The sequence below is a fragment of the Phocoena phocoena genome, chromosome 11, assembly GCF_963924675.1.
Source record: "Phocoena phocoena chromosome 11, mPhoPho1.1, whole genome shotgun sequence".
NCBI classification, from domain to species: Eukaryota; Metazoa; Chordata; class Mammalia; order Artiodactyla; family Phocoenidae; genus Phocoena; species Phocoena phocoena.
The window spans coordinates 51,872,833-51,896,137 of record NC_089229.1 but is presented as its reverse complement, the minus strand read 5'-3'; the positions used below and the strand labels follow the sequence as shown (position 1 = coordinate 51,896,137).

Below are 23,305 nucleotides of genomic sequence, written 5' to 3'. Positions count from 1 at the left end.
TATAGCCCTTCAACCTGTTAACCAGAGAGCCCTACCTGCAGAAGGCCCTCAGAAAACACAACCTTCACCAACCCTTGGAAGTTCTTCTCTGCTGAAATACTTAACCCACTTTATATTTCAGAGCCGAGAAAGGAAAGTACCAAGAGAAGAGACATTCCCCAGATACCCCTGGTGTTCACTGGTACTCCATGTGATTAGCAGCCACTGGAAAGTAGATGTCCATCACCTTCAGTAACTACCTGGAATTAGCCTTTACCAAAAGCTTGCTACTGTTCTAATTCAGTGTAGCACCAGCCCAGAATTGCCAAAAAATGAACAGAGCTTCACTGATGCGTTTTGAATTTGTGATCCATTGTGATGGATATTATAAAGTGTATTTCTACTGATCTAAAAACAATGGTATTTGTTCTTAATCAGATGGTTCAACTCTGATGGTATGCTTCAAGCCATGTGATATTAGTATTTTTGATAGTGACGTGTTCAATCTCGAATGCTATGCAGGTCCTCTGATTTTAGGTCAAGCTGTATACCAAAAACCTTGCCCCCCTAAAGCATTGCCATTTATCTGAATGGATTTACAAATCTAGACACATGGGGAATAATCAAGAACTGTGGCCCCAGGACAGAAAGGGTTTGGTGAGAGCAAAGACCTCAGGAGTATCATCACCAGTTGATGAAGGGACCAGGGACAGCCACTCCTGACACACAGGCAGAGTTCACAGTTTAACACACTGCACAAGGAAGTCAGCTGATTGGGTTGCTTTTTCAAACAGGACTTAAAGCCAGTCCAGAAACCCTTCCAGGCATGGTCTTGAAGACTAGCTACAGACACACCTACTACAATCACTTCATCAGAAAGAGGCGTGCAAGGGATCCAACCACAGAGGTGCTACAGATGTTTTGAAAACCTTCGAGTCCTGACACTGCCATGATTGTTGAACATGAGACGAGGGTCAAACCTATATCTGGGCAGAGAAAAAGAAAAAAACAACGTCACATTAACTACAATTAGCCATTGAGTACTTCATTCAGAATATTAACTGGAAAGAATGGCAGGTAGGGATACAAAAGGAAAAATTAAGTCACCAGAAGGGGATCTAATGGGAAAGTCTGTAGTACAAAGCAAGAGTACTTAGTAATTAAGAGCATTTCCATCGTAAGTCAGCAAGCACAAAATAATATAGTGGAAGTAGAGAGGAGAGGAGAAGTGGAGAGGAGAAGAGAAACAGAAGTAAGGCTAATCCTGAAAGGGGTTAGGAGGAAAGGTTTGAGCTTACTTTTTTTGGGGGGGGAGGCGGGGGCCATCCCTCAACTATAAAACAGCCTGAGGAAGAGTCTAGTCCTTGCTGAAAGCCCTTCCAACATTTTCAAAGCCCTGTCTTCTTTCTCAGTTTAGATACACAGACTGTGGTGGGTAAGAACACAGGTCTGCACCTGACGGGAGCTTGAATCTGGCTCATTATGAACTTGGGTAAGTCATCGACCCCTCTGGCCACCAACAAAACAGGAAGGCAACTCATGTAAAATATGTGGCACATAAAATCACTTATTTCCCTCCCGTGGGGAAGTAAGAATGAATGCCAATGTAACTTGAGTTGAGACCTGGCAGACATGGAGAACACAGACTGGGGATTTCTCTGGTGGTCCAGTGGTTAAGTCGCCGAGCTTCCACTGCAGGGGACACGGGTTCCATCCCTGGTTGAGGAACAAAGATCCCGCATGCCTCAGGGCGTGGCCAAAAAAAAAAACCCCCACAGGCTGGCTGGACTTTGTGTGATCTGGAAATAACATTGTATTTTACTTTGATCTGCTACCTTTGGTAACAGATATTAACTCTTAGTATTATTTTATAGCAGGGGTTGGCCAAGTTTCTCTGTAAAGGGCCTGATAATAAATATTTTAGAGCTTGTGGGCCACACAGTCTCTGTCCCAACTACTCAACTTTGCCACTGAAGTGCGAAAGCAGCCCCAGGCAATACATAAATATCTGTGTACACTGTATTCCAACTGATGGCGTCTGCTGGCACCCACTCTAGAAGATTCTATCGGCCTAACCGTTTGGTAGGAAAGAAAACCAGGTGGAGTTTAAATAGCTCAGGCTAACATCAGCAAGGCCAGCATCTAGAATCTTAGTGATAAGCCTCCAGAATGTGTGCAAGACAGTTAGTTATGGTTAAAAAAACAAAGGAATTTCATGGAAGAAGTCTTGAGAGAGTAAGGTGTTGTTGAGACCATTTGGACTGGGTATGTGACTTAGCCCCATTAAAGGCTCTATATAAACCTCAAGATTCTGCCAGGTGGGTGCGGAGATCTACTCATCTTTCAGCTGCCCAAGACAAGCCTCTCCTACAAGGAAACTGAGGCTTGTTCAATTAAGGTAATGCACCAAAGATCAACAGCTGTTTTGAGGATGGAGATAAGGTGGCGGAGAAGAGGGATGTGAGCTCATCTCTTCTCATGAAAACACCAAATTCACAACTAACTGCTGAACAACCATCGACAAAAAAACCCTGGAACTTACCAAAAAGCTATCCTACATCCAAAAACAAAGAAGCCACAGTGAGACAATAGGAGGGGTGCAATCGCGATAAAATGAAATCCCATACCTGCTGGGTGGGTGACCCACAAACTGGAAAATAATTATATCTCAGAGGTTCTCCCACAGGAGTGAAAGTTATGAGTCTTGCATCAGGCTCCCCAGCCTGGGGATATGGCATCAGTAGGAGGAGCCCCCAGGGCATTTGGCTTTGAAGGCCAGCGGGGTTAGACTGGGGCAAAGAGAAACTCCACTCTTGGAGGGTGCACACAAGGTCTCGTGCACACGAGGACCCAGGGGAAAAAGCAGTGACCTCACAAGAGTCTGGGCTTAACCCACCTGCTGGTATTGGAGGGTCTCCTCTGGAGGCGGGGGGAAAGGGGTGGCTGTGCCTCACTACAGGGACAAAGACACTGGTGGCGGTAGTTCTGGGTAGCTCACACTCATTGGTGTGAGCCCTTCAGGAGGCCACCATTTTCTCACCAAGACCTGGCCTCACCCAACAGCCTATAGGCTCCAGTGCTGGGATGCCTCAGGCCAAACAACCAACTGGGTGGGAATACAACCCCTCCCCATCAGCAGACAGGCTGCCTAAAGTCTTCCTGAGCCCACAACTGCTGGCTAAACACACCCCTTGACATGGCCCTGCCCACCAGAGGGACAAGACCCAGCTCCACCCACTGGGCAGGCACCAGTCCCCACCCCCCCACCCCTCCCAAACAGGAAGCCTGCACAAGCCTCTTAGACTGGCCTCATCCACTGGGGGCAGCAGCAGAAGCAAGACAAACTACAGCCCTGCAGCCTATAGAATGGAAACCACAACCACAAAAAGTTAGACAAAATGAGACAGCAGAGGGAATATGTCCTATATGAGGGAACAAGATAAAACCCCAGAAGAACTAAGTGAAATGGAGATAGGTGATCTACCCAAAAAACAATTCAGAGTAATGATAGTAAAGATGACCCAAGATCTTGGAAAAAGAATGGGGGCACAGATGGAGAAGATAGAAGAAATGTTTAATAAAGAGCTAGAAGATCTAAAGAACAAACAGATGAAGAATACAAAAACTGAAATGAATAATACACTAGAAACAATCAGTAACAGTAAATGAGGCAGAACAACAGGTAAGTGAGCTGGAAGACAAAATGGTATAAATCACTGCCACAGAACAGAATAAAGAAAACAGAATGGAAAGAAATGAGGACAGTCTAAGAGACCTCTGGGACAACATTAAATGCACTGCATTATAGGGGTCCCAGAAGGAGAAGAGGGAAAGGGCCTGATAAAATATCTGAAGAGATACTAGCTGAAAACTTCCCTAAAATGGGAAAGGAAACAATCACCCAAGTCCAGGGAGTGCAGAGAGTCCCAGGCAGGATAAACCCAAGGAGGAACACACCGAGACACATATTAGTCAAACTGACAAAAATTAAAGACAATGAAAAAATACTAAAAGCAGCAAGAGAAAAGCAACACAGAACATACAACGGAATCCCCATAAGGTCATCAGCTGATTTCTCAGCAGAAACTCTGCAGGCCCGAAGGGAGTGGTACAATATATTAAAGTGACAAAAGGGAAGAACCTATGACCAAGATTACTCTACCCACCAAGGCTCTCATTCAGAGTTGACGGAGAAATCAAAAGCTTCACAGACAAGCAAAAGCTAAGAGAATTCAGCATCACCACACCAGCTTTGCAACCAATGTTAAAGGAACTTCTCTAGGCAGGGTAAAAAAAAAAGGCCACAACTAGAGAATTAAGAATAAGAAAGCTCACTGGAAAAGGCAAACATACAGTAAAGGTAGGAAATCATCCACACACAAATATGGTATCAAAACCAGCAACTGTGAGAAGAAAAGAGTACAAATCCAGGGTATTAGAAATGCATTTGAAATTAAAAGACCAGCAAATTAAAATAATCTTGTATATATATACAGACTGCTATATCAAAACCTCATGGTAAATACAAACTGAAAATCTACAGCAGATACACACACACAAAAAAGAAAAAGGAATCCAAACACAACAATAAAAAGTCGGGCATCAAATCAGAAGAGAACAAAAGAGGAAGGGGAGAAAAAAGACCTACAAAAGCAAATCCAAAACAATTAGGAAAATGACAATAAGAACATACATATTGATAATTACCTGAAATGAAAACGAATTAAATGCTCCAACCAAAAGACACAGACTGGCTGAATGGCTACGAAAACAAGACCCATATACTGTCTACAAAATACCCACTTCAGATCTACGGACACATATAGACAAAGTGAGGGGATGGAAAAAGGTATTCCATACAAATGGGAATCAGAAGAAAGCTGGAGTGGCAATACTCATATCAGACAAAACAGACTTTAAAATAACACCCCACTTTCATCAATGGACAGATCATCCAGACAGAAAAATCAATAAGGAAACAAGGCCTTAAATGACACATTAGACCAGATGCACTTAATTGATATTTATGGAGCATTCCATCCAAAAGCAGCATAATATACACTCTTTTCAGGTGCACATGGAACATTCTCCAGCACCTATCACATGCTGGGCCACAAAGAGAGCTTCAATAAATTTAAGAAAACTGAAATCATATCAAGCATCTTTTCCATCCACAACACTATGAGATTGGAAATCAACTACAAGAAAAAAACTGTAAAAAGCACAAACACGTGGAGGCTAAACAGAATGCTACTAAACATCCAATGGATCAGTGAAGAAATCAAAGAGGAAATCAAGAAATACCTAGAGACAAATGAAAACAAAAACACAATGATCCAAGACCTATGGCATGCAGCAGAAGCAGTTCTAAGAGGGAGTTCATAGCAATACAAGCTTACCTAAGGAAACAAGAAAAACCTCAAACATCCTAACCTTACACCTAAAGCAACCAGAGAAAGAAAAACAAACAAAACCCAAAGTTAGTAGAAGGAAAGAAATCACAAAAATCAGAGCAGAAATAAATGAAACAGAGATGAAGAAAACAATAGAAAAGATCAATGAAACTAAAATCTGGTTCTTTGAAATGATAAACCTTTAGCCAGACTCATCAAGAAAAAAAGGCAGAGGGCTCAAATCAATAAAATTAGAAATGAAAAAGGAGAAGTTGCAGCTGACACCACAGAAATACAAAGGATCATAAGAGACTACTACAAGCAACTTTATGCCAATAAAATGAACAACCTGCAAGAAATGGACAAATTCTTAGAAAGGTACAATCTCCCAAGACTGAACCAGGAAGAAACAGAAAATATGAACAGACCAATCACAAGTACTGAAATTGAAACTGTGATTAAAAAATTCCCAATGAACAAAAAAGTCCAGGACTAGATGACTTCACAGGCAAATTCTATCAAATATTTAGAGAAGAGTTAACAGCTATCCTTTTGAAACTATTCCATTGAAACTATTCTCCAAAACTGCAGAGGAAGGAACACTCCCAAACTTAATCTATGAGGCCACCATTACCTAGACACAAAAATCAGACAAAGACACCACAAAAAATGAAAATTACAGGCCAATATCACTGATGAACATAGATGCAAAATCCTCAGCAAAATACTAGCAAACCGAATCCAAAAATACATTAAAAGGATCATACACCATGATCAAGTAGGATTTATCTCAGGGATGCAAGGATTTTTCAATATCTGCAAATGAATCAGTGTGATGATACACCACATTAACAAATTGAAGAATAAAAATCATATTTTCATCTCAATAGATACAGAAAAGCTTTTGACAAAATTCAATACCCATTTATGATAAAAACTCTCCAGAAAGTGGGCCTAGAGGGACCCTACCTCAACATAATAAAGGCCAATGCCTACATTGTTAGGCCTACACCTAACATCATACTCAATAGTGAAAAGCTGAAAGCATTTCCTCTAAAATCAGGAACAAGACAAGGATGTCCACTTTCTCCATTTTTATTCAACATAGTTTTGGAATTCCTAGCCACAGCAATCAGAGAAGAAAAACAAAAGAAATCCAAATGGGAAAAGAAGAAATAAAATTGTCACTGTTTGCAGATGACATGACACTATACACAGAAAATCCTAGAGATGCTACCAGTAAATGACTAGAGCTCATCAATGAATTTGGTAAAGTTGCAAGATACAAAATTAATACACAGAAATCTGTTGTATTTCTATACACTAACAATGAAAGATCACAAAGAGAAATTAAAGAAACAATCCCATTTACCATCACATCAAAAAGAATAAAATACCTAGGAATAAACCTACCTAAGGAGTCAAAAGACATGTACTCTGAAAACTATAAGATGCTGATGAAAGAAATCAAAGATGACATAAACAGATGGAAAGATATACCATGTTCTTGGATTGGAAGAATCCATACTGTCAAATGACTGTACTACCCAAAGTGATGTACAGATTCAATGCAATCCCTATCAAATTACCAATGGCATTTTTCACAGAACCAGAACAAAAAAAATTTTAATTTGTATGGAGACACAAAAGACCCTGAATAGCCAAAGCCATCCTGAGAAAGAAAAACAGAGCTGGAGGAATCAGGCTCCCTGACTTCAGACTATACTACAAAGCTGTCATCAAAACAATATGGTACTGGCACAAAAACAGAAATATACATCAATGGAACAGGACAGAAAACCTAGAGATAAACCCACGCACATGTGGTCACCTTATCTTTGATAAAGGAGACAAGAATATACAATGGAGAAAAGGTAGTCTCTTAAATAAGTGGTGCTGGGAAAACGGGACAGCTACATGTAAAAGAATGAAATTAGAACACTCCCTAACACCTTACACAAAAATAAACTCAAAATGGATTAAAGACCTAAATGTAAGGCCAGACACTATCAAACTCTTAGAGGAAAACAGGCAGAACACTCTATGACATAAATCACAGCAATATCTTTTTTGATCCATCTCCTCGAGTCATGGAAATAAAAACAAATGTGAACCAAGGAAACCATAAACAAAACGAAAAGATAACTCACAGAATGAGAGAAAATATTTGAAAAACAAAGTGACTGACAAGGGATTAATCTCCAAAATTTACAAACAGCTCAAGCAGCTCAATATTAAAAAAACAACCCAATCCCAAAATGGGCAAATCTAAATAGACATTTCTCCAAAGAAGACATAAAGATGGCCAATAAGCACATAAAAACATGCTCGACATCACTAATTATTAGAGAAATGCAAATCAAAACTGCAATGAGGTATCACCTCACACCAGTCAGAATGGCTGTTATCAAAAAGTCTACAAACAATAAATGCTTGGAGAGCCTGTGGAGAAACAGGAACCCGCCTAAACTGTTGGTGAGAATGTAAACTGGTACAACCACTATGGGGAACAGTACGAAGTTCCTTAAAAAACTAAAAATAGAGCTACCATATGCTCCTGCAATCCCACTCCTGGGCATATATCTGAGAAAACCATAATTTGAAAAGATACATGCACCCCAATGTTCACTGCAGCACTATTTACAATAGTCAAAACATGGAAGCAACCCAAGTGTGCATCAACAGATGAATGGATAAAGATGTGGTACATATATACAATGGAATATTACTCAACCATGAAAAAGAATGAAATAATACCATCTGTATCAACATGGATGGACCTGGAGATTATCATACTAAGTGAAGTAAGTCAGACAGAGAAAGACAAATATCATATGATATCATTTATATGTGGAATCTAAAAAAAAAAGATACAAATGAACTTATTTACAAAACAGAAATCAACTCACAGACTTAAAAAACAAACTTATGGTTATCAAAAGGGAAAGGTGGGGGGAGAGATAAATTGGGAGTTTGGGATTGACATATACACACTACTATATTTAAAATACATAACCAACAAGGACCTACTTACACAGGGAACTCTACTAAATATTCTGTACTAACCTAAATGGGAAAAGAATTTGAAAAAGACAGATATATGTATATATAGCTGAGTCACTTTGCTGTACACCTGAAACTAACAAAACACTGTAAATCAACTATAGTCCAATATAAAATAAAAATTAAAAACAAAAAAACCAAACCTTGCCTGGAAGTCAAGAGATTTTGCTAGATCAATTCCAAACGGTTGACCTTTGGGCAAATCCCAAGTCCAAGCACTATTTCCTCATGTGAAATTTACCTGTTTGGGCTCTAAGGGCTATAGGGGAATTCTATGATTGAGTCCTTGTAACACTTAATGAGGCTGCTGCATCTGACCTTCTGTGGCCCAACATTACAGTCCAAGATGTCCAAGTCTCATGATCATGACCCTCTATGCAAGATTTAGTCGGATGCTGGCTTTAAATTCCTAGAGTCAGTCAGCAACTGCTATAGACATCTAACTTTAGTTTGGTAAAACATTCTGAGCAAAGTAGCTGTTAGGAACTGCAAAATCAACATGTGTCAATTAGAAGTCTAGTGCTTCTATCTTAGAGAATGAACTTCCTATTTCAAGGAACTGCCACCAAATGAGGATCCATTTCACTAACTTGGAGGAAAGATTAAAGCTGGGTGGTCAGAATGCTTGATCAGTTACTAATTACACATTAACAAGATTATCCATATAAAAGTTAATTAGCTTAAATGATATAAAATTATGATAAATATTCTTTTTTACATTGTTACCTTTAGTTTGCTGGCATCCATGTCTCTTTGGCTCTAGATACACTATTTAAAAGCAAAAGTACTACATTTCTTTAATAAATAGTCTGCAATCCCCTTTCTCTACTCATTCATACATTCCTCACTGATTTGAAGATACCACTTCACATGAAGGTAGCTAAATAATTTACTAGTTTCCATCAGCTTAGGACATCATTCTTCCCTCTCTCCTACAATCAGAGTATAAGAACTGAAATAATCCTTTCCCAATGAAAGTCTGATTTTGAATTTTATAATCTTCAAGCAAAAAATGACAGGCTTCTTGCCACACACAGCTCAAATGCATGGTGTGTTGACAGCCATGTTACTGATGAAAAGTTACTGTTTAAGAGGAATGAGAGTAGGAGGAACAGAGCTGACTTAGTAGGTGAGCGTTAAATATCTTTCCAACCTTCATATATTCGGCGGGCTTATTTATTTCGACACTTGCAAGAGTTCATACTTTCTATTTCATTGTGTGTATTTAATATATAAATTTACTGGCAAGTATTCAAGTTTCTGTAATTGGGGCTTCTGAGAAAGGAAATGAAAGCATATGCTCTCAGAAGCACTAGGGAACAGGGTAGCCCTGGGTCAGCTTACACTAAAGCAACCCTACATGTCACCAGTGCAATCAAGTGGTACCATGACAAGAATCGCAGGGAGGAAGAGCCCCGCGTGGTACGGGCAGGGCTGCGCCTCCAGCTATAGCACCAACTGGCTGTGGAGAGCAGCTCATTTTCCCAGCACAACTGGCTGCTGCACTGGGACGCAGTATTCCCCTTGTAGTGCAGAACGGAGAGAAACAGCTCAGCTCAGAGCAAGGATGACCCATCAGGCTCCCTGTGCCTTTAAGAATGGCAGGACTGCTGGAGACCACCGAACAAAGTTTCTGAGTACGATGCAAACTTACCCGGGGTCAAAGATCCCTGGAGTGCGGCAGGTTGGTCCAGAACAGGACTGTAACATCATTAGCCGATAGTTCATCTTTCCTAAAAGCTCTGGGTCTATACTTTTTGCAATGTTATTGATTTGGTGTGGGTCTGCAGTCAGGTTATAGACTTCTACAAACACCTACAGGAAATGAAAAGATGGAGGCAAGAAAAAAGCAAGGGTTACATTTGAAGAAATACTCATGTGAGTTACTTCTAAATGGGAACGAAGGAGGCAGATTAAAGACCAAGGCCCAGGAGAATATCATCGGGTCTCAAGATTTTCAAAAAGCCCAAGGGTATAGAGGAGACAATGGAGCATCTGTTCTGGGGGTTGAACTGCTTTGGGTCTGTGGCCCACATGCTGGAAAGGGGCCTCCAGGATCCCTGTGCCTTCAGGCAGTCAGGAGGGGAAAGAGGATGAAGCTTATTACCTTCTGTAATTAAAGGAGAGAAGCGAAGGCAGGACCCTCAAATGGCAAGGGCTCAGAAACTATACTTAGTAATGAGGTTACTGAGTGAGAGCTGACATTTGAAGTTTATCTTTGCCTTACAATTGTGAAGATTCAAATGAGAACAGATACGAAAGTCCTCTAACCTGTGTTATAAAAATGTTAAGTTTTCCTATTTTAAAAAGCAGTTTTGGATAAATAACACCAATTGAGGAAAGATACAATATTATTTCTAAAACTAGACACATCTAATATCACTATTTCCCCCTAATCTGTACTTTGTTCTCCAAACTGGAGTTAGTGATAGGCTAAGAAGATGTACTGTAGATAAATTTTGCCTATAAAGGCTTCAAGTAGCTGCCCCCGGACTATCACTTTGAAAGCAGAAGGAACCCAGTTTGAGGGAAGCTCTCTTGCTTGTTGTCCAAAGTGCTCAGAAGCTACAAATAAATAGTGAGCAAGTCAATTTCTGAGAAACACGATGAGCACCGGCTCCATATGGCAAGATGTGGGCTGCCAGATGGGGTAGGTGCGCACTCTCTGATAAACAGTAAGAAACCACACGGGACGGCAGGCAGTGTGATCCTTCAGATAATCCAGGCTGATCCCGGCTGGCTAAAAGCCACCTTCCTCCAAGGATGCTGCCCTTAACCTGCTAATCTATTTGATCAGCACCGGACTACACTGTGGTGGCGACAGAAGGGTCTGAACCAAGCTGGCTGCCAAGAAACTTTCTAAGAGAGGCCCCAGCTCCTTTCATCTCCATAGAAGTTGAGGCATCTTACCTTCACCCCAAACTATCAGGGAAGCAAACAGACCAGGCATGTAGCATCCTAAAAAAGTGAACTGCGTGCATTTAAAGTGTACGTGTGGGTGACCGTGGGAGTGGAGAAAACCCCGCCCAGCAAGGTGAGTTAGAGAGGTCAAGTATGGCCTTGTGCAATCCTATTTCCTTAACTGATGGAAACCCAAGGTCAAGTACAGATAAGAAACCCATCCTCCCCAGGAAGCATCCTTGGAATTGTTCTTCTGCCACGAAGTTCAGCCAACAAAGCCCTGGCAGTAGACACAAAGGGTGGGGGAGGCAGCAGGCCCTCTTACCTCCTGGTCATCAAACTCGCAATACTGTAAATTCCACATTTCTGACATGGTCCTCACACAGGCGTACGTGTTGTTATATGCATCTTCACACACACAGTCTGGGAAACATTGCTGTAGGGACATTTAAAAAGTTAACTGAAGGGCATTCTTCTATAGTAATGAATGCGACTTGCTTTACCACGGGGGCCCGGTTGGCTCAAGCCAGACATACAACTGGACAGAAGTGAGGAAACCTTTCACAGAGAAGTAAATCAAAAGTAGATATGAGGCTTTGTTCCTTACTGAGGGCTGACTGGATTAAGGAACATGGGGTGTGGCTGTTTTGTTTGTAGACTGTTGCCATCCCTGCCTGCTATTCTCCTGACAAGAATTAGCTGTAATGAACACCTGTAAAACGTATGGGTTGGTAAGGAGAAGAAATCAATACACGGATGAGTCAGTACTAAGGTACATTAGGATCTTTCATCCTAAAGGGTTGGAGAAAAAGGCTAAAATGAGCTTTGTGGGAAGATCTGTAAGTAAGTTGTTTATGAGTGCTCTTATCACCAAATAGGACTTAGCTCTTTTTTTTTTTCTTTTTTTGCAGTACCTGGGCCTCTCACTCTTGTGGCCTCTCCCACTGTGGACGTGCAGGCTCAGCGGCCATGGCTCACGGCTCAGCGGCCATGGCTCATGGGCCCAGCCACTCCGCGGCATGTGGGATCTTCCCGGACCGGGGCACGAACCTGTGTCCCCTGCATCGGCAGGCAGACTCTCAACCACTGCGCCACCAGGGAAGCCCTAGGACTTAGCTCTTATTCCGTCCTATCTTCCACACTATCTTTTGGTTGGTTCTTTACTATATTGTAACACTCTGGTGTTCGGCTTCCATTTGGAGTTGACTCTCCTATTTCCCATTCTCTAAAGAGGGGCTAATGTCACTGTTACCACCTGAACGACCAGCCTCGCTGCCACCAAATCAAGACACTGCCACCAAATCAAGAGACACGGGGTGGAAACCCCGTGTCTCTCTGTTGGATGTCACTGATAACATCCCTAATGAAACATGGTACCGCGATTGGGAAGGGAGAAAAAAGAGGAGGGGGTACTGATAAGGTAAGAAGATAAGCAGATATATGAACTTGTTCCAAAAACTGGTAACAAAGTGACAGGAGGAGGACTCAGATGAAGAGTTTCAGCACTTGGCACATCTAAACCAATGCCATACTGTGCTGTCAGTGAGAAAGCTACTAAGCCAACTCGGGCTACACTCACGGACACTCCAGGACTCAGGGAAGGACACGTTGGGTCAGTGACGTTACGGCCTTCTCCTTGATATTCCACCAGGACATCCGATCGCCAAGTCAGATTACTAGCTCCTTTCTAGAAGGAAGAGCAAAAGTGGTTTCTGTGAGGCATGTAGACTGTGATAAAGATGTCATTCATTAATAATGTTATTCATTCTACTGCTACAGGGGACTTGGGAGTCGAAACAGATTGGACTGTTCGTTCAGTAACTGAAGGGAATGACTAAAACAGAGACATTTGAAGGCTACCGAGTATCATGTTTGGTATTTATAGAGTCCTCACAAGTGATGTGAATTGCTTTGAGCATTTAATAGTTATCTCCCAGGACTACTTCTGTGAAGCAGGTCAGGAGCTAAACAAGAATCAAAGTCACAGGGCAAGGTGCTGAAGGTTCAGAACAGAATAAACAATACTGTCTGCAAACCCTGTAAGAGCTCTTCTAAGCGCATACTGAGAAATTCAACAGGGCTGGTGTGCTGAGGACTGTGTTAGGGCTGAAGTGCTTCCTGACGGTCAGAATGAAGACACCATACATATATAAACTCTACTTTTTGCTCATCAGTGGAGCAGAAGGAAAGAAGCAGCAGCATTTGCAATGGGAAGGTTTAAGACAGGTACACAGATGGTGAAAGGAGGAAGGATCTAGGAGTAAGAGGGAGTTTGGGATCAAGAGAACAACGTGAGCACAGGATGGAAGCAGAACACCTGGTGGTACGGGTTCCTGATATCCAGCTTTCAGACAAGGAAGCAGGTGGAGAGGCAGGCTGGTACCAAACAGAAAAAGGTCCTGATAGCAGGCTGCCCACTTGTTCTACAAAGAACAGCAGGTGATGGGAAGCTATGGGAAGGAGGGGTGGGGAAGGGGGTTTGAGCAGGGAAGTAACACAGTTAAGGCTGTGCTTTAGAAAAGTCAGCCCAGCAGCCGCAGAACCTGGAGATGGAGGGAAGACAGGCATGGGGAGGCCAGGTTAGAAGGGGCTCTTGAAATGGTCTACAGCCTTAGTAGTCAAAGTCTGGTTTGTGGTCTATCAGCAACACCTGGGGGCTTGTTAGAAATGCACCATCTTAGGCCCTACTTTAGCCTTAACGAGCCAGAGTCTGCATTTTAATAAAATCCTCTGGTGACTCATATGCACTGTGAAATTCGAGAAGCACTGCTCCAAAACAATGGCGCTCAAAATGTGCCCCCAGTAGGATCAGCGTCTGCTGGGAATGTGTTACAAACACAAATTCTTAATTGCCCCTGGGGGTGGGGAGTAATCCGCGTTTGAACCAGCCCCACAGGCACTGCTGATGAATGCTAGTTTGAGCACCACTGTTCTAAGGACCCGAGTGGACCTATTTAGCCTGGTGACCACAGTGGGGAATGGGTGATGGCCTGCACAAGGCCGTAGAAGAACGTATTTCCTAATCACTATTCTATGATGAAACCCGAATAGTCCTGTGCCGATGAAGGTCTCTGAAACCGTGCATCACAGGAGACTTCAGAGGCTGCCACTCCCCTGTAAGGAACCACTCTGCCAACCCCGAGCCACAGAAGCTGGGGGTCAAGGGAAAAGCTTATCTGTCAGATCTGAGTGGACCTCAAAACCCCACACTTAAATGTCAAAGTATGTAGGGGTTATAAAGAGTGCCTGGGAGGTCTAAAGCAGAGGTCTCTAACTGGGCTGCAAATTAAAACCACTGGGGGAGACTTGAAAATCCCAAGGGCCAGGTCACATCTTGGGCCAATTAATCAAGCTCACTGGGGCTGGGACCCAGGTGTTAGTATTCTAGTTTCCCAGGTGAGACCAATGTACCACCAAGTTTAAGACTGATGGTCAGGAGGGGTCATGGTCTGTGGCTTTATAGTCTCTGTTGCAACTATTCGATTCCGCTGTTGTAGCAGGAAAGTAGGCCAATCAATACATACATGGAGGAGCATGGCTGTGTTCTGATACACCTTCATTTACAAAAACTGGGGGTGGGCTCGACTTGGCCCACAGGGGTTTGCCAATCCCCTGGTCTATAGCAGCCCTATCCAGCAGAACTTTCTGACTGAAATGTTCTATAACTGTCGCCCAAAACAATGGCCACTGAGCAACTGAATTTTTCATTTTATTCTAGTTAATTTAAATAGTCTCACGTGGCTAGTAGCTGCCGTATTAGGGCAGAGCTAGAGGTATAACAGCCAGGTGTACCCACGCAAAGATTTAATTATACAGCTTTATAACAAGATAAAAAGATACTGGTTCAGGGAGAGACAGATCTGTGGAACAGAAAAGACAGCTGAGTATTTACAGAGAAAAAAATGAAACTGGATCCCTGACTCCTACCACGCAAGAAAACCAATTCTAGATACATCAAGGACTTGAAGGTAGAGGCAGAACCACAAACCATTCAGAAGAAAATTGGGGAGCATTGTTTTCTGACCTCAAGGTTCAGAAGCATTTTTATAAACAAGACACAAAGAACACTAACCATAAACTGAGATGATTTACACATTCAACTCCTGTGTTCTCATACCTTAATGTAGGGAAAAGACAACAAACAGCAAGAATATAATGGGCAAAAAGAGGCATTTCACAAGGGAAGAAACACAAAAGGCATAATGAAAGATGATTCACTGATCAAAAACCCAGTTTAAAAAAAATGGGTAAAGGATTTGAATAGACCTGTCTCCAAAGAAGACATACAAATATCCAATAAACATATGACAAGATATTCAACATGATTAGTCATTAGGGAAATGTAAATCAGAACCACAGTGAGTACCACTCACACCCACTAAGACATAATAGAAAGACTGGTAACAGCAAGTGCTGGCAAGGACGTGGAGAAACTGGAACCCTTTTACACTGCTGGTGGGAATATATAAAACGGTGCAATCACTTTAGAAACAAGCCTGGCAGTTCCTCAAAAGGTTAAACATAAAATCACCACGTGACCTAGCAATCCTACTCCTAGGGATACACTCAGGAGAATGGAAAACATTAGTTTGCCCCCAAATTTATACACAAATGTTCATAGCAGTATTATTCATTATAGTCAAAAACGGGAAACAACCCAAATGTCTGTCAACTGATGGGTGGATGAATAAATGTGACACATCCACACAGCAGAATATTATTCAGTAATAAAAAGAAAAGTACTGATACATGTTACAATGGGGATGACCCTTTTCAGCCAATCACAAGAGACCACATACTGTATGATTCTATTTCTAGAAAATGTCCACAGTAGACAAATCTATAGACAAAGTAGATTAGTGCCTGCCTGGTGCTGGGGGAGGGAGCAATGGGGCAGTGACTGCTAATGTATTTGGGGGTTTCTTTTTGGGGTGATGAAAATGTTCTAAAATTAAGATTATGGTGTGGCTGTACAACTCTGAATAACTGTAAACTGTAAACTTCTGAATTGTATAGTAAGTGAATTAAACTGTAAAAAAAATGATTCACCTCATTAATAAAGAAATGCACAGTAGAACCAAATACAATTTTGATCTTTTTCACCCCCTAGATTGGCAAAAATTAAGTAGTCGGACAGTTTCATATAGAGCAAAGGGAATTCTCATAAGTTACTGGTGGGAATGTAAACTGATGATGATTTTGTACAATAACTTGGTAATATTTGTAGGAATGAACATGTGAGGATCCTGTAACCTTGGTGCATATACACATGCTCACTGGGAAACATGTATGAGAATGCTATAGAAGCAATGTTCCTAGAACAAAACTGGGAACACCACAAATGTACATTGACAAAAAAACATGATTAAGTAGTGATGCATTCCTTCTTACAATGGAATATTAGGCATCTGTGAACAATATGGATCAATTTGCAAACAATGATGAATTGAAAAAAGTCCTGATTACAACTGGTAGAGTATCACTTTTACAGTGCAAAACAAGACAGGTATTTTTCCCCCCAAGACAGGTATGTTGTTTAGGGACACATCCACGATAATTACTAAAAAATAAAAGCCAGAGATTAACCACCATAAAATTCAGAAAAGCACTCATTTGTATGGGCAGGTAAGGGGTGGAATGGGGAGGAGCCCATAGGAAGATGCATCAGTATGGGGAATATTTCAGTTCTTAAATGGGGTGATGGGTTCATGGGTATTTCTTGTGTTTCGTAACTTATGTGAGTTATGGGTATTCTCTTGTATGAATCGTATATTACCTAATAATAAATTGTGATAGACTCAGACAAATCAATGAGGAAGAGTCATCTATAATGAGTATTGATCCTTCAAACTTCTCTATGCTTAAACATATTTACACACATACTTAATGAGAAAGATGCTGTTCTGAAACTTTTTCTCCCTATAGTATGTGGTGGGCATCTTTCCAACTCAATGTATACATACCTACATCATTTAGTGTTGGTTTAATAGTCTATTGTTTAATTGTGCCACAATTTGACCAATTCCCTACTGTATATTTAGGTTTTCAATATTCTTCTATTAATACATGTAGTTTTTATACTTAGCTCTGGGCAGTGCTAGGCACTGTGTACTCAAATATTTCCTTTTTTAAAATTTCTTTCTGGCTGCATGGGGTCTTCGTTGCTGCGCACGGGCTTTCTCTAGTTGCAGCAAGCAAGGGCTACTCTTCGTTGTGGTGCATGGGTTTCTCATTGCATTGGCTTCTCTTGCTGCAGAGCATGGGCTCTAGGCACATGGGCTCAGTAGTTGTGGCTCACGGGCTCTAGAGTGCAGGCTCAGTAGCTGTGGCACATGGGCTTAGTTGCTCCGTGGCATGTGGGATCTTCCTGGACTAGGGCTTGAACCCGTGTCCCCTGCACTGGCAGGCGGGTTCTTAACCACTAAGCCACCAGGGAAGCCCCCTCAAATATTTCTTGAATGAATTTTGTTTTCTTAAAATAAATTCTCAGATGGGACTGCTTGACGTGTATTTTGCAGTGATGGGTCTTGTTAAATTAGCCTACTGATAGCTTATACTGATTACACTTCAATGAACAGAGTCTGAGTAGCTTTCATTTTCTCAAACTTCTGTAAATACAGGGTATTAATCTTTTTAATCTTTGCCAGTTCTACAGGTGATAGAGGCCTCCTTTAGTTAAGCATTTCTTTGATCAGCACTGAAGCAATTTTTTGGCTCTGACTTTGGCCATTTTTAATTCCTCTGGGAGTTGACTACTCACTTCTTTTGCCCATTTTTATACGGGGATATTAATCTTTGCTTTTAAGAACTCATCTATTAAAACTAATTACCCTTTTTCACGTATGTTGCAAATATTTTCCCAATTTGTCACCTGTTTTAATTTTATGATGGGGCTTTTGGGGGAGAAGGGAAAAAGGGAGGATATAGAACTCTGTTCATGTGTGTCCCGTCTTTTTTTAAGAAAACTCCTTCCCACTACAGATAAGAGAAAAAGTCTATCCTCTGCTCCCCTAATTTAACAGCTTTAAGATTAAATTTTAAGTCTACTTATATAACCTGGAATTTATTTCAGAATCTTGGCTCAGGCCTGATTTAGGGCTTTATACTCACCAAAATGGGCAAGAAAGACATCCCATCCATCTGTGTCTTATTCAGATTGTAGCCAGCGATGTCCAAAATAGTAGGACCCAAGTCAATGTTGGCAACGAGCAGCTATGAGAAAGAGGAAGACACAGTCAATTGATCTAGAACACAGTTTGTCCCATTTTCCTTTTCTATCTATAATAGAGTTCTCTTCCCCGCAACCCACCTGTGAGATAAACAGCACTTACTATTATCTTTTGTACAACCCATACTTCCTATTGCATATATTTAAACATAACTATAATAATTTAAAATACAAAACATAAAGCCTTATAAAGTTTATAATACATGCTCCTGGGAAGTTAATGTTTATTCTACCCATACTGTTACCATTGATAAAAACATTTTTCAAGATTCCTTTAGGATTGCCTTGAGTCTGTTATGAACGATGAGGAAAATGTCGGGTTATTTTATACAAAGTGTTTTCCAACTTGATTATTCTTATTAGTTCACTAAACTTGACTTCAAATTGACTCCTGACGATTTTTAAAGGCTCAAAGGTTGAATGCTTGTCACCAATGAGGATGTTAGCCTTTTTAATAGTTTTTTGAAGTGACAACACTGGTAAGGAATGTTTGCAGTAGTTTTTGAAGACTGCAGGAAACTCATCCCAACAATGCATCAATAAGTTTCCTTAAAGAGCACAAAACTTGGATGTTTTTATTTTTTAAATTTATTTTCCTTTTTTCTTTCTTTCTTTCTTTTTTTTTTTTTTTTTTTTTTGCAGTACACAGGCCTCTCACTGTTGTGGCCTCTCCCGTTGTGGAGCACAGTCTCCGGACGCGCAGGCTCGGCGGCCATGGCTCACGGTCCCAGCCGCTCCGCGGCATGTGGGATCTTCCCAGACCGGGGCACGAACCCGTGTCCCCTGCATCGGCAGGCGGACTCTCAACCACTGCGCCACCAGGGAAGCCATTATTCTCTTTTTAAAATAAATTTATTTTATTTATTTATTTTTGGCTGCGTTCGATCTTCGTTGCTACACATGGACTTTTCTCTAGTTGCGGAGGGGGCTACTCTTTGTTGCAATGCACAGGCTTCTCACTGTGGTGGCTTCTCTTGTTGCAGAGCATGGGCTCTAGGCACACAGGCTTCAGTAATTGTGGCACAGGGGCTTCAGTAGTTATGGCTCACAGGCTCTAGAGCACAGGCTCAGTAGTTGTTGCACGTGGGCTTAGCTGCTCCGCGGCATGTGGGATCTTCCTGGACCAGGGCTTGAACCCGTGTCCCCTGCATTGGCAGGCGGATTCTTAACTACTGCACCACCAGGGAAGTCCCAAAACTTGGATGTTTTTAAACAAAGGTTCTAGAAATTAAAGACACTGTCCAGCATTTATACCTTGCCATATCTCCTTGATTTATTGGACTATTTTTCTTCTGTATACAATACCGCTACCAGGCCTAAACCAGCATAGTCCAAAGTCCAGTAGGGACAGAACAGGAACCATACGTGTAATTTAAAATTGTCTAGTGACCACATTAAAGTAAAAAAAAAAAAAAAAAAGAGGTGAAATTCACTGTAAATATTTAAATATTACTATTTCAACATGTAAGCAATACAAAAAAGTGATGAGATTTTACTTTAAAAAATTTTTTGAACCAAGTGTTTGAAATCTGGTATTTTACAATTATAACATCTCAATCTGGACTATCCCATATATGTTCTGGCTCAAGAACCACATGAACTTTTGTAGCAGAGAGTCTAGAAGTCACGTGGTCACAGGCTAGAAAAAGGCTTGGAGTGATGGAGACAATCCACGAGGGAAACGAAGGGAACTAGTGTTCACTGAGCACCTATTCTGGGCCAGTGCTTAATGCTTATTCTCATTTAATCCTCCCCACAGTCCTAGAAAGCAGTATTTTCCCCATTTTACAGATGAGGAAATGAAAGAGAAGTAACTGACACAAAGTTAGCAGCCTGTAACTGGAAAAGCTGTCGTTTACTGGAAATAAGTAACAGTCTTCAAAACTGTTGAGAGGGACTCCACTGGTGGTGCAGCGGTTAAGAATCCACCTGCCAATGTAGAGGACACGGGTTCAAGCCCCAGTCCGGGAAGATCCCACATGCAATGGAGCAACTAAGCCCGCGGGCCACAACTACTGAGAGCCCACGTGCCACAACTACTGAAGCCTGCTTGCCTAGAACCCATGCTCCGCAACAAAGAGAAGCCACCACAATGAGAAGCATGCACACCACAACGAAGACCCAATGCAGCCAAAAAAAAAAAAAAAAACCCAAAAACTGTTGAGAAAACTCAGGTCATCTCAGGAGAAGCCAAATGGGGATTAGAAAAAAAATCTAATCCTATTACTTTTAATTTAAAAACAAAACCAAAGTACAGACATAAAAGGCAAGAAGCACTGTTCAGAGCACTGTTCAGTAGCAGCCAGGTTTCCTGGACGGCGCCTGGAGGGCAGAGTGATACACATATCCTGGCTCTGAACCAATCAGTGTAACTGCAGCTGTTGGAAATTACCCTTCAGTGGCAGGCAACTCACGGGAAAAGCAATCCATATGTTGCTGAGGATAAAAAACACAAAAACTATGTCTCTAGGGATTACACAAGACCCGGTGTTAGAGATACCTTTCCCGGTTCCAAGTACCCCAGGCAGACTCTCGAGCGGCTTAGAATACAGCAAACAAGAGTGAGTATGAATACGGAAGAGACCATAGCAGGAAAGGGGACAAGCAGAGACACCACCTCCAGAATCAGATAAAGGCAACAAGACTCCAAAATGTGACTGACAGATCTCCAGTGATGTCCAGAACATGAATGAAGTCAAGTCAGTCCCACAGGTATTATTAACATGTCCAAGGCACCAAAATAATAAAACCCAGAGATAAAACAGTGACTGCCAGTCTCAGCAGGAATTGCCTCGAGCCATCAGCAATGGGTGGGAGCGCCCTCTAGTGGCAGTTTGCTCTGTGGGGGGAGGGGAGGAGAAAGGTCTGCAAGATTCAGGACAAGTTAAGTCGCTAGTTCGGCACAAGTACCATAAACGCCACCACCAGGACTCTTTCTTCCCAGGTATCTACAATGATCACATCCTCCCTAAAAATGATGGACAAATTCTCTCCCTACTGGGTTTTGTTTGACTATGACGTAGAGTCTCAAAATTAGCATACAATGTCAGGAGATGGGAGACTTCTAGTAGATACCAAGTATGAGTGAAGAATTCAAGAGAGAATTATACCTCTCTCTGGTTTTTATACAGCCAAGGATTAGAATGGATACTATGAGCCCATCACCCTAATGACATCTAGAAACATTAGCATTTCAAGTTCCTAAAATGGTATTATTGCTTTTATCACTGACTATAAAGATCCATTTAAGGACTGGAACAGAAAACGCTCTGACAAGACCAAGTAAATTATTTCATGAATCACAGCCTCACAGTTTGTTTGGGAATGTTCTTAGGATTAAAGTATATATACATTTTGATCAAATATAAGGCCCTAAAAAGCTCTGTGGGGCATGAGATCGAGGGATATCATGCCTTGAACCTGCTTATTTTTTTAGCTCTGGAAGAAGGACAGTACTGCAGAATTACCCAAAAGAATAAGGGCTCCCAGGAGGGTACATCAGGTTTTCAAACAGACTTTTAAGCCCTGATGTTAAAGAATTCACGTAAGGCTTTCCAAAAAAAGACTCAAAGCACACCAGAGAGCACCCCAAATCCATCTATTGAAGAGATATGGAGATAAGTGTATACGTATAACTGATTCACTTTGTTATAAAGCAGAAACTAACACACCACTGGAAAGCAATTATACTCCAATAAAGATGTTTTAAAAAAAAAAAAAAGAAAAGCACTGAAAGCAGAGAACTCTACACGTCTTGGGGCTGCTTCATCTGGATTTGCCCCTCATGCCCCACTTCCCTAACAAGAAGTAAGCCAGGGCGTCACCTAGTTACACTCGAGAATTTGCCCTTAGCATCCTCCCAGTTTCACATGGGGAAACCAAGGGTTAGTCTGTCCAAAGTCTTAAAGCCAATAAGTGGTCTTCCTGACTCCCAGTTCGGTTTTATTTCCCCTGGACCATGCTATGTCATTTCCATTTTCGTACTAACCTTTTCCTTTCTTAAAGCCCGTTTGAAGAAATTCTACCACCAAATCTAAAGCTAGATTAATTTATAGCCAGAGGAGGAGACCTCAGCAGCCGATGTTTGGCATCCACCCATACCACCTGCCCCTGGCTCACCCCAATAGCCAACACAAAGCCAGATCCACTGGTCAAACGTGTCCTATTTTGGCTACTGGGCTGTTGCCAGCACAGCTCATTATGCTCAACTCACCACCCTGTGGCCCTCACACAGAACCTGCACCAAGAAAAGTCTGCTGCCAGCACACGATGAATCACCCAGCACCTCTGACACACTGTGTTAGATGGAAGCAGGGCACTTCATACTTCTCAAACCACAGAGTGTCAAACACCATGGTTGTTTGTTGTTTTTTTTTTTTTTGGCCACGCCGCTGTGGGATCTTAGTTCCCCAACTAGGGATTGAACCCAGGCCCTCAGCAGTGAGAGTGCAGAGTCCTAACCACTGGACCGCCAGGGAATTCCAAAAAAAACCATGGATTTTGAGAATAGACGGTTAATTTTCAGACCTGGTTTTGCCACTTACTGTGTGACCTTGTTAATATATCCATTCACACAACTTGGATGTCCCCCACTGTATGTTAAGGGCTGGGTATTCTTTTTTTTTTTTTTAAATTACAGTTGATTTACAATGTGTTCATTTCTGCTGTAGAGCAAAGTGATTCAGTTATACACATACAGAGATACATTCTTTTTTTTAAATATGCTTTTCCATTATGGTTT

General features: G+C 41.6%; 1 protein-coding gene across 1 annotated transcript in view; it reads right to left on the bottom strand.

Annotated features, from left to right (window-relative positions):
- Nucleotides 1–564: 564 nt before the first annotated feature.
- Nucleotides 565–23,305, bottom strand: part of GNS (glucosamine (N-acetyl)-6-sulfatase) — a 49,385-nt gene continuing 26,644 nt past the window's right edge. The window contains exons 10-14 of the mRNA XM_065887112.1: nucleotides 18,447–18,548; nucleotides 12,916–13,023; nucleotides 11,662–11,772; nucleotides 10,090–10,250; nucleotides 565–965 (exon numbers count right to left, since the gene is read on the bottom strand). Of these exons, the coding sequence (XP_065743184.1) occupies nucleotides 890–965; nucleotides 10,090–10,250; nucleotides 11,662–11,772; nucleotides 12,916–13,023; nucleotides 18,447–18,548 (558 nt within the window). The 3' untranslated portion in view covers nucleotides 565–889. The remainder of the gene's footprint in view (nucleotides 966–10,089; nucleotides 10,251–11,661; nucleotides 11,773–12,915; nucleotides 13,024–18,446; nucleotides 18,549–23,305) is intronic.